The sequence below is a fragment of the Filicampus tigris genome, chromosome 7, assembly GCF_054856515.1.
Source record: "Filicampus tigris isolate MCC_2025a chromosome 7, RoL_Ftig_1.0, whole genome shotgun sequence".
In the NCBI taxonomy this organism is placed as follows: domain Eukaryota; kingdom Metazoa; phylum Chordata; class Actinopteri; order Syngnathiformes; family Syngnathidae; genus Filicampus; species Filicampus tigris.
In genome coordinates, this window is record NC_141223.1 from 3,696,742 (window position 1) to 3,709,297 (window position 12,556).

A 12,556-nucleotide genomic window follows, 5' to 3' on the forward strand; every position below is an offset into this window, starting at 1 on the left:
AATTGGAATACCAGTTGACACGTCTTTCATCACACTATGCAATTGTAGCAGTTTGAAGCTTTCAACCATCCTGAGTAAAACCAGCAGAGATTTAGTGAGGACCATTGTGGGTATAATTACATGTTGATATATGCAATGCAATGGGGGGCATTTGCACAGAGGATGAAACTGCAAAATTCATAGCATCCCTTCTGTTCTCCTTTGCGAGAAGATTTTGGACGGTGAAGATTGCGGATGGGGCAATTTCCTTTTCTGCTCACGGTTAAGTGAATGCAACATTTAATTTAATGTGGACGTGCCGTAGATGTGGGGCTTAGCAAATGGAAGTTGCTTGATAAGAGGGCTGAGATAAAGGTGACATTTATGGAAATGTAATTTTGTTAATGTCTTGCTGCGGGAATCAATTTCACACCATGGGGATAGTATTAATATTTAATCATCTGTGTAGTCTTAAAAAAAAAACAAGTCATTTTCCTGATTGTGTCACACGTAGTTTAGTGAGACGAAAAGCATGGAAGTGTACGGTGTGTGCGCGTGTGCGTGTGTGTGCGTGTGGCACTCATCTTGCATCACGTCATTGACATCTACTTACTTTCGCTCATTACATTTACACGAGTCATTAGCGGCTCAACAGTTTGGTGAAGTGAAACTAATAAAAAGAGTATGCAGTGGGAAATAATTCACCGCCTGCTTGTGTACGCTTGAAAGATGGAATTAGTTCACTTCATCATCCTCTTAGTGTGAAAACTCTCAAAATGGATTTGCTTTTATGCACAGACGCTATCTGTCTCTCAGTGTTGTGCCTCCAAAAGTCCATTTATTTGACGTCTGCATAACAGACTTGTTATTCTGATAAGTCCCCGACAGTGATGAGTCTTGGAACTCCTCAGTACAGACAAAAACAAAAATAACTCCCAAAGACTGATACATTCATCACATTTGCATTCTTGAATTAGGACAAGCGCACACACACACGCGTTCCTTCACACCCTAAACTGACTTCCACACTAATTCAGTGGGAAGATTATGTAATGACTTTAATTATTCTTTAAATAAAGTCCAGTAACTCACAAAAAGCTCTATTTAAAAAAAAAAAAATGGGTAGGACAATTTAGCATTTGCCATGAGCTCTGTGTGGGTAAGTGAGATTAGATAATGGCTTGTGTTCAAATAATTGAAAATGGAAGCAAATAAGGAGCTGGATTTCCTTTTGCTACATCTGGGAATATTTTGTGTGTACATTTTGTAGGGATTTTGTCACATAATTGCAGGGCTGTAGTCAAATCCGCCTTTACTGAGTTCAACTCAAATGCGAGTCCAAGTCAAGTTCTAGTCGACAAAAAAAATAATATTTCGAGTCCAAGACTCGAGTCCGAGTCCGAGCCTTGCATAACTGAAGTTGTGTGTTTGAGGGGAAGGGGAAGGCAACCCAAACATTTTCTTAATAATAATACGTTCTTTGCGCTTCAACTAGTCCAACCACACCATTCTGATTAATATTGTGTTTATGGAATATGAATTAAGCAGCAAACTCCAGCCATTTTGTCTCTTCTGTCGACTGAAAATGACATCACAGATGCTCAGCGCGCGGATAACGATCAATCATGGCTCGGCTACAGGTGAGCAGTGACTGGTCGTTACCTGTAGCCCGAGCAACTGCGATGTCATTTGGGGGCAGCATGGCTCAGCGGAAGAGTGGTCGTCTCCCGACCCAAATGTTGCGGGCTCGATCCCAGATTCCTCCGGTTGTCCTTGTGTGTGTGCTTCCCTTCCTGGTGGCTGGAGCAAGTGATCAAGGTCTGCTGCGAGAAGAATACCTGCGCTGTCCTGTCTTCATGTATAAGGTCATCAAATATTCTCGGAATACAATTTGGCCATCTTCCATCTTCTTCACCGCTTAACAACTCAACCTAATACCCCCAATTTTGTGGGGGTATTTCCTGCACATATTTTTTTTTCTGACACTGTGGCTAACGAGGCAAAACACGTGATTACATTTTACAACAGTGATTTGCCAAAAGATGTGATCACTTTGATGGTATTAATTTGATGGCATGTACTGTTAGTGCAAGCATGCAGTGATTTCACATCCGCATTTCTTTTTTTGTTTCTATACAGCGTTGTTCATCGTGACAGTCTTGGTCCCCTGGTGTGTGCTGTGGCATGAATTATTCACAGTATTCAAGGAGGCGTGTGCCTGCAAGTGACAAAAGTACACACCGGTAGGCTATAGGCTGCAGGGTCACCCTTGATGATGTTTCACTTGAGCTGGTCACACGGATTTTGCTGTACAAGTTTCCACCCTCTTTCCACCTGCTGAAAAGTCTGCAAACTCTGCTCAGTGAGACACGTAAACATACATGTGACGTCATAGCGCCATCTGTTGACCAGAGCAAGGTGATGAGCAGGAATCTTTTTCAACATTTCTCCTAGTATCAATTGTTTTTGTTTGTACAAAACTGTATATTTCTATTTGAGGTGATTCATGTGGAGTACTCCCTTATGTAAAATCCTTGTCTACAATGTCTACAATTTTCAGTATAAGAGTATGCTTCTGCAAAAAAATAATAAAGATAAATAAAAAATAAAAATTAACTTATTCAAAGGCTTTTAACTCACTAACCAAGGGTGCCAATAATTTTGGAGCACACTATTTTGCAGGTTGCCAATGCCATTATGTTATTTAAAGCTACGATATATTAGTACCTTGATGTATTTATTTATTTTGGATCATCCGTGTGTTCAGCCCAGTGGTGTATTATCAAAACATATAAAGCGTATAAAATAATGTTTATTATTATTATTATTTTAACTTTATACTGCCTTTAACTTGAAAAAGTGGAAAACAATTCCAAAACATAAAAACTGAAAATAGCTTGGCCAGGACTGAAGGTCAAGTAAAAAAAAAAAAAAAAAAAATCAGTAACGTTGGGTTCAAGCCATGGACTCCAAAACAGATGTGTGCAAACATGACTAAGGACTTTATTAACCAAATCATTTCCCCCGTAATATCCACAAATAAAAGTGATCTCTTTATATATATTCACATTGTCTATTTTTTTTTTATTTTTTTTTTGTGACAAAAAAAAAAGGACCTTTCTTGTGATTTCCCGCCATGCAGTCGCCAGGAGAGTTTGATAAAGATTACAATTGATCGACATTGGCGTCACTCTCCTCCACTGAAATACCTCCTCGGTCACCCAATCATCAAACTTACTTTAACAAAGAAAATAAATTATGAAAGCATTGTTCACCTTCAGATTACTTCTTGATCTTCCTCCATTACACTTTAATTTTTTAATATGATCTTTTAATATATATATATATATATTTATATATATATAAAACAATAGTAATCATAATAATGACTATAATCGTCCTTGATATAAATTCAATAGCATTTTTTTTTTTCCCCCTCTATCTCAATCATTAAATAAATCATTTTGGCAATTCTCGTGTGTCGTAACTTTAGAATAAAAGAATAGAATAGTCAAGTAGAAAATAACGGCCGTGAGATCCCAAAGAGGTGCGAGGGAATGAAACGTGTCAAAGCAACACAGAAGAGCGAGGGGGGGGGGGGGGGGAGAAATGAGAGCAAAAGTGACAGACTCAGAGAAAGAGAAAGAAAGGAAGAAAGAAAGACAGAGCGAAGGGAAAGCATCACCATCAGACGCATGTCAGAAACGGCTCTATATACAACAAAGTGTGTTGTGGAAAACCATCCTCGGTGTGCCCGTCGTCCGACAGTGTGTCTGCAGAGTCATCCCAGCGTTATACCAAAGTGTACGACTTGGCATAGGGGTTGTTGCTTTGTTTCAGGTGTCCTCTGGAGTCCAGCAGGGACTCCTGGGAGGTGCTGAGCTTAGCAGCCTGTGCTTGGGCCAGGTCCCCGGCGGGGGGGACTTCTGCTCGGACCTCACCCCGAGCCTCTCCCCGTTCCCGGGCATCCCTGTGCGGGAGGGTGGACGCCGTTCCCGGCTGCCACTGTTGCACCTCCCTGGGCGAGGGCACTTCCATGGGGGTGGGCTCCATGGGAGGGAGCCTCTTCAGGGTACGGCTCCTCTGGGGCTCCAGGCAGGTCTGGCCCATGGCTCCTCCTCCTCCTCCGCCTCCTCTTGTTTCTCCCGTAGCACCAGCAGAAGCTCCGCCCACTCCGGGACCGCCTCCTCCTCCTCCGCTCGCGCCGCTCGCCCCGCCGCCTCGGGGCACACCGCGGTTCAAAAGGAAGTCCATGCGGAGGTATGGTGGCAAGTGCACCAGCTCTCCTCCTGAGTGGCGAAAATGGACAGAGAAGACATCTGAAGACGCCTTAATCGATCAATCAATCAAATGGAAGACACATTTTCTTGGGATTGTTTGACATTGGAGGACTACGCCTATTCCAGCTTGATATTTCTGTACATCAGAGATGGGCAACTTAAATGCTGGAGGGGGCCACAATTTTTCCATCAGTGCTGCTTACTTTGGCGATAAGAGATGTATGACAAAATGCTGTTTTAAATATGGAGAAAATCTGTGCAAAATATGTGCTCTTAGTATTTTTCATTTGTCATAGTACATTTGTCAATGCATAAAATCTAAATGTAATATAAGAGGTATAATAGAAGGGTTTGAGGCAAACAAAGTAACAAAGAGTAATTTGTTAGTGCTCGCTTGCATCAAAATAATCATTGAAGGAGAGCACAAAACTGCTTCACAAGTAACCAACCAACCCAAATTGTTGATATCATTGAGGTACTATGTTTGTTCTGCATATCATTCAAAATCAGCAAAAAATAAATAAATAAATAAATTAAAAAAAAAAAAAAAAAAAAAAGGCCTACTCACATTGTAGTATAGGGCAGTATAGGACCCACAATAAACGCAACTGAGACATTTCTGCCATCTTGTGGTGATTGCTGATGTTGCAACTTAAAATTACAATCAACCTCTGCATATTTGCAGTTTGGCACCGGCAGATTTGCATATTTCTAGATTTTTTTTCCCCAACATTTGGACCCCCCCCCCCCCCTGTATTTTGTAGAAAATGTTTGAAGAATTTTTTTTAGGTTTGCATTTTTTGCCGAGGGGGAGATTAATCAAGGGGGGCCACTCATCGGGCTGCCGGTTGGCCATCCCTGCTGTGTATATGAAACATGGTCCAGCAACCTTCTGAAATCCTTGAACATGTTCTCCCTCGACTTTGCCACTTGGCTTTTTCCAGATGCATTTACGCAGTCATCTGCTTCGACATGCACATAAGGAACACACCAGCGACTTTTTAAACCTCTCGTCGGGAGGCTCTGCGAGACATTAGCGGTCGTTAAGTTTGTCTCGCAAAAAGTGCTTAGCTGGTTGTTTAGGAAGGTTAAGAAAGTGGTCAAAAAGCACCTCAGCTTTGGAACGTGGCCGGTTAGTAAAGTGAGACACTAAAGTGCTACAATATTACAAAATAGTCGGATACGCAACATGCCAAGTCATAATTGCCAACTGATACCTTACGAAAGCCACTTCAGCAGGGACTTAACATACTAAGCTAGTCCTCAACAAATGTACTGCCTTTGAAAGTACAATCCTTAAGTTTATATTTTGCAACAGAGAAGCAAATTGATGTGAGTACAAAATGTGCCCCAGGAGAGCCAGCAATGCAAAAAAGAAAATCTACAACAACCGAAGAAGCAACATTCCCCACCACTTTTAGTCTTGTGAGTTGTACCAAAACATTCTAGTCAGAGAGCCACAAAAGGCTTCCATTGCCCCTCATTACTCCAATGACGTGACGCATTCAAAATTGCTCAGCTGACTTCAGTTGATCAATTTAAAATTTGTAGGATGCAAGCTGATCGTTCCAATTTTTTTTTTGTTTTTTTTTTTTGGTCCCCTTCACCAATTCATCCCCTTTTAAAAGTCTCCCTTAACTTTTAAATAATCCATTAAGAATTTGTGAATTACATTAGAGTAAAAAAACCCAAAACAAAACAAAAAAAACCCAATCACAATCAAATCAAACCTCCTAAAATAATCACATTTTCTGACAAAGACAAGCCACACAATCTATCTTACTGTCAAGCTGCTGAGGTTTTACGCGCAGTGTAGCTTTTACAAATTGGGCTAACGATGACATTGAGGAGAGCCTGCTGCCCCCACATACCGCGCATCCTCCATTGTACCCTCGACGGATAATACACGCTCCTTGCAAGCCAGGGTTCTGTCACCTTGACTCCATTTTTAGAATCCCTCTGTTTGAATCGACGGCACACCGACGGCTGGAAATCTCATTAAAATCACGTTCACACTGTGACACGGGTTCACCTCGGGGTTTAGGGGATTGTGATCCACATTACGATGATTCTAATCTTATACCAATCTTCACCCGCTGGCAATGTAGCTGATGTAATAATAAGTGAGAGAGGGAAAACTGCGCTGAACATAAGGAAATGGAAGACTGAATTTACAATCGAATCTTCCGTGGCACCGCGCATGATGGTGATTATATTATTACACTTGTTGATACCACAACCAGCCGATTAGCTCAGTGGGCATTTGCGCCATTGTGGGCGTGAACACAGTTGACGTTCTGGCCAATGCAAGGGGCTCCCTTCATTCGCTTTGGCGCGCTAGAGGCTTTGACATTGCGGAAGCGGAAATAGACTCGCTGGACTGCATGCGGTCGATCCAAGTGCACAATCTACATTTATATCATCAAGAAGACCTCCGCGGGTCGATGGTCTTTTCTCTTTTCATGATATTATTTTGCTATTGTACGTTGAGAAAAGTTGTTCTTGGGCTATTTCCTCACGCAGTGGTTCACAAAGTAGTGAATCTAAGCTTTGCTCGTGAAAGTCGGCCGAAGTTTGCAGTCGGAATCGAAGACGAGATCGGTCTAACAAAAAACGAGTTTAAAATTTTCTTTTCTCCCGTAGAAATATTGTTATACGGCGTACACGATTTGAAATGATCAAAAAACGCATAAAATACGGGGAAAACGTACAAGTTGACAGGTATGCTAATGTATTCAATTTAATATAGGTTGAAAAGGATTTGCACATCATCGTATGGAGCTTGCCAAATATACACAAGAATTTTCAAAACAAACTGTCCAAAATGAATTGTATTTAAAAGTTAAATACAACTTGACCGTACCTAACAAATATAGCGTACTAGATTAAAAAAAGTTTATGTTCTACTGCGACGTTCGTAGTTCACAATTATTGGATCTCATTGAGATTTTGTATACACAGCACATGCTACACAGAAAAGGAACACATTAGCTCACGACTTTGTGACAAGCAACGACCTCGAAGGATTGATTCATGGATTCGCACGCGTGGCAGCTATTAATGCTGATAATAATGATGAACGTCCTATTAGGCATAATCAGCTTCAATAAAGACAGAAGTGTTTTGCTCATTGAAAAAAAATATAGATCTGCGATATCCGCCGGGCGGCAAATTGCTAAATTGATGAGATGTGAGTATAACAAACTGTTAATCTGCTGCTGCTCTTCAGTTCTGTGATTTTTGTGTCACAACATCTGCTGAGGTGAAAACTTTATGAGCAAAGTGCAGCAAAATGAATTTGAACAGAACCCAAACTCAATTATAGAGCCATTAAGAGGAAAATATATCAAAGTCTTGGATCAGTGACGATCGGACTGAAGACGTATTACGATGTGTCAAGTGTTCCTCCCCACGTGTCAATTCTAAATGAAAAGTAATACGTACGCATGACGAACGTAGTCAAACAATCAGTTTGACTGCCAGCCGGATTTGAAGTGTCTCGTTGAACTGTCCTGAACTGACCTCGGGGGTCACTGCTGACATTTTTCTGTGCAGTCTGCTTATCTGTTCTATGACGCCTCACCAGGTTGAGAACCAAACGGGGTTTTCACACCGACTGAGCTCCGTAACCGCATTGGTACAGGATTTCCTGGCGATTAGCGGCATCAAATTAAACTGCACTAATAAACTAACCACCAGAGGGTGCTGGAACTGCATACCGTATTTTCCGGACTATACGTCGCTCCGGAGTACAAATTGCACCAGCCATAAAATGCATAATACAGAAGAAAAAACATATATAAGTCGCACTGGAGTATAAGTCGCCCCCTCCTCCAGTCCTCCACCTACTTATTTAACACAATATTAGATTTTAACCGTTGAGATTATTCATGCATTTTAATAGCTTTTAGGATTTATCTTTATGTGGGTTGAAATGTGAAATGATATACAGGTTCATAATTTCACACATGAGTCGCCAAACGATGGCACACATGATGCCACACATGAGTCGCCAAACGATGAAAAAAAAAAACCTGACTTATAGTCCGGAAAATACGGTAATTGGAAAACAACGGGATTTTAAACAGCGTTGCTGCTATTAATATGGTGACATTGCCACGACGATATAATGTGGCAATTTTAATATCGCGATATCGCGATATTGCCGATATTAAGAGGTCCCTAGAAGAAACCAAGCACGACTGGATCCTCAAATCACAGACACGATGGCATCCTTACCGGGTCTGTGCGCCTTGGGCACGGCCATATTCATAACGCGGCTGACATCCTGAGGTTTGGGCGGCGAGGCGGTGAAGCGGCAGATGCCCGACTCGGACGGCGTGCTGGAGGTCAGGCTGTCGGTGTAGTCGTTGGTCCCTGCCGTCATCTGCTCGGAGGAGGTGTCAGAAATGAAGCACTCGGTGATGGTGAACTTGGCGTGGCGGAGCTGCTCCTCCATCTTGGCGTGCTCGTAGGCTCTGGCCAGCTCCTCATAGGTGGAGGAGGCGCTCTCGGTGGACACCATGCTGCTTCGTGCTCGATCTGAGGGTAAGTTGCATATTGGGACGACAACACTCAAAACGTATGGGGTACGGTGTATTGCGTTCTGCCCTTGATGTTTGGCAACACATGTATTGGTCACCCACCGGTGTCCTGTGATGGGCTGACACTGTAGCTGTCGCTCTCCTTGTCCACAGATCCGGTAGCGCGTGGCGTGGGGAGTCTCCAGTCAGTGGTCAGCGTGTGTGAAGAGCTGGTGGGGTGTGGCCTGTTCAGAGTCCACTGGCTGGCGTATCGGCTTCGTGCGGCGGCAGGACCAGCTTTGGCAGTGCGTCTGGCGGTGGGATCTTGGGGGGCGAGAAGGGCGCCAAATGTATCGTTCCATAAAGGCCAGGGAAAAGTGTTGACAGTCACGCTCACCGTTATTTGGCAAGATAATGAATTTGTCGAAGTGCGTTCAATCATATCGCAAGGTGTTTCGGATATTTCGGTCGACTTTTTTTTTTCAATTTAGCGACGTGAGCGTAGAAAAATATTAGGGACCGCTCTCAGTATACTCCACAATCGTTTGCGCAAGTGTCGGTCAAAACTGAGCCTAATTATCTTTGCAAAGGCAGAATGAATGAATGAGGCTTAGTGAAGTGGTGACCGAGTGTTTGAACGCATAAACAGTAATATATCGAAAAATTGCTTCAAATGAGGAAATACTACCAAGGTTAAAGCGAAAGTAACCACGTGCCTACTAAAGAGTATCTTGTTTAGGAGGGAGAGCGTGGTATAGTTTAAAGCAGATAATATAGGTCCTGGTTACTATGGTGACCGTTGTATTTATTTATTTTTTTTAATGAAGCGTACACTGTGTGAAAATAACAAACACAGGTGAGCATTTTACTCCATTTTGCTAGTCCGTTATTTGTTATCCGTCAACGGCCAGGGTACCCGTCCGTCATTCGTCAGTTCGTCATTTTTCGTGACGAACTGAATTGTAATCGTCAGTCCGTCAGTCAAGTCTGTCAGGTAGTCCTCAGAAGTATGTTAGTCCGTCAGTCGGTCCCCCCCAAAAAACGTCCGAACAACGGGCGTCCGCCAGTGACGGACTAACGGTCCGTCAGTGAAAGATGAGGATTACACTGACGGATAAAAACACACTTCCGTCAGTCCGTCATTTTTCGTGACGAACTGAATTGTAATCGTCAGTCCGTCGGTTAAGTCTTTCAGAAGTCCATTGGTCCGTCACTTGGTCTTCCTCAAAAAAAAACATTAAAAAAAAAACCAGGCATCCGTCAGTGACGGATGACGATTACGCTGACGGATGAAAACCCACTTCTGTCATCCGTCAGTCCCTCATCTTTAAAAGTTGTCCCATCATTCGACAATCGTCAACAAAATGGGCATCCGCTTGAGACGGATGGACCTGTCCGTCAATCTGATGGAATGCCCACCTCTGATATCAAGCCTAATTGCATTTTGGTCAGGATAGTCGTAAAAAATTTTTATCATAACGTATTTATTTGTGTTTTTGCCATTACGGTCAAATATAATTGAGGACAAGTGAAGGCATTGACAGAGCAGTAAGAACAGTGCTCAAATGCAACGATATAATCTTGACCTTGGAGGAGGCTCTACTCAGTATGATAAGTAGTTAATAGCTGTCTAATGCGTACTCTTTTAGCAATGTATGACTTCACTGTTAAATTTGTATAAGTAAGCGCAAGAACGACGGGGAGACTTGGGTGACGATGTGTCAAGGTGGAAGTATCGAGAACTTCATCAGTTCCGCTTCGATGGAGCACCGACACAAAGTCACTCTCCAGCACTATTGCTGAGTCATCATCATCATCATTGGTGGCAGCCGGAAGTCACCTCATTGAGTCGCTGACTAGCTTGCAGTAAGAAATATGCAATGAGGGAAAATGACCAATTACGTGCGACTCGGTTGTGTCGCAGTTGCTAAACGGACATTAAAATGCCGTCTTCCGTGGCGATGATGACAGCAATAAGTAGTACAACAACATGGAATATTTTTGAAAGAGGAAATAGAAATGGGCACTAACAATGGTGGGACTCACTGGTTCCGGGCCTGGCATCGGACACGTCCACCAGTGGTCCGGTGGCCTGGGAAAGAGACTGGTAGTGGACCGTATGCGTCACCGTGGACGACTTCTGCTTATTTGTGTCGCCGAAGTCGTTATCGGTCAGCAGCACTGTGGACCGGTCGTCTGCGCAGTAAAATCAAAGATCAAAAATAAAACCCACGCGAGCCAACCGCAGTTCTTTGAATGGATCATCGAGGTCTTACCGATTGTCTCCATGGTGTCCCTCTCCTCGATGAGCAGCTGCGCTCTGGGAATATCGATGTGCATTCTCAGCGTCTGTTGCTGCTTGTTGACATTTTCGGGCGTCCGCGTGTTCTTACTGCGCACATCAATGAGGGGCAAGACATTTATGTTGCCTCGGATTGTGCAAGGAGGCACGGGCGAGGACGAAAAATACTCACCTCATGAGCATTTCTGCCAGGCTTTTGGCATCTGTGAAGTCAACAATGACACTTGAGTTAATAGCGATAGAAAGGTGTCAAAATTGACAAAAGTGGCAGCGGATATGCAGGGCAGTTGTTGAAAGAGATTGTTTAAACCTCGTACCTCGGAGTCTTTTGAGCCTCTGCTCCCTGCGTCTCCTCTTTAGCACCAGAAGCATAATGAACACCAGGACGGCCACCACCAGGATGGACGTGATGGTCACCACCATCTTCAGACCGCCGCTTCCCGACATGTTGTCTGAGATGGGATCGCCTGTTTTCAGCAGAGGAGGAATGGTACCTTGAAAGAAACACATTTAGACAAATTTAAAAGGGGCGTTAGTGGCTTTAAATGAAAAAGAGTGAAAGCATGTACCCGTAGTTCCCGTCCTGACAATAGGGCAATTAATCGAAATTCAATGACGATTACGATTATTACAATCCACGATTACAGAATTGGCGTAATTGTAAAAAATGTTTGTTCACACAAAGAATTCTGACTTGAATTGATACATTTGCACCTATTATAAAATACATTTTCTTTGGTCCAAAAGGAACTTACCATACATAATTATAATTTTTCAATGTATTTGTCTTTATATTTTTTACATTAAAACATTTTCCTTGTTTTGTACGCCCCAAAAAATGATCGTTTGAATAATCATGATTGCAATTATCACCAAAATAATCAGGATGAATCTTTTTTCATAATCGAGCAGCCATAACTTACAATTTTATTTTTTTTCATTGAATTGTGTTATAGACCAAATGATTCTTTAAAAAGATTTGGAAAGAACCCTGTATGGATCGTGAATTGAATCACATTTGAAACAAGTACAAGTTTTCTGTGTTTACAGCATTTATTACATCTCAGAATGATCAGGCACTTGTCTACAATCCCTCCAGTTAGAGAAGAAATTTTGCCGTGATCCATGTGAGGCTCGTGTTGAATGTTTTGCTTTTATTCCAGCAGCTCAGCTGTCAAACTGACAAGTTCCCCCACAAAATCGTGTTTGCCCACACACGGGAAAAAAAGCACATCCAAGCGCACACGCGCCATCCCTGACAGGCAGCTTCGACTCCTCAAGCAAAAGCCCTCAAAGAAAATTAATGAGTACAGTGGAGTGTGGCGCTCTCCTCGCCTCCTGTCTGTCCGCCTTAAAGGCGTCCTTTCACTGTGCTGGCACAATCGGTAGTTGCACAATAAAGCTCTACAATTAAATATGAAGAGCAGCTTTCTTTCTCCACTGGAAGCGTGACAGCGAGTCTTGTAGATGCA

At 42.8% G+C, this 12,556-nt stretch overlaps 1 protein-coding gene across 5 annotated transcripts in view; it reads right to left on the bottom strand.

The window, feature by feature from the left end:
* Positions 1-2,960: 2,960 nt before the first annotated feature.
* dscamb (Down syndrome cell adhesion molecule b) overlaps positions 2,961-12,556 on the bottom strand; it is a 109,134-nt gene continuing 99,538 nt past the window's right edge. For 3 of the 5 annotated variants that reach the window (XM_086035901.1, XM_086035900.1, XM_086035905.1), the window contains 7 exons: positions 11,402-11,578; positions 11,257-11,287; positions 11,059-11,174; positions 10,814-10,978; positions 8,906-9,106; positions 8,499-8,801; positions 2,961-4,268 (listed from right to left, as the gene is read on the bottom strand). In XM_086035901.1, coding sequence (XP_085892027.1) covers positions 3,772-4,268; positions 8,499-8,801; positions 8,906-9,106; positions 10,814-10,978; positions 11,059-11,174; positions 11,257-11,287; positions 11,402-11,578 — 1,490 coding nt within the window. In that variant the 3' untranslated portion in view covers positions 2,961-3,771. The remainder of the gene's footprint in view (positions 4,269-8,498; positions 8,802-8,905; positions 9,107-10,813; positions 10,979-11,058; positions 11,175-11,256; positions 11,288-11,401; positions 11,579-12,556) is intronic. The other 2 variants (XM_086035904.1, XM_086035903.1) reach the window with 1 other exon arrangement.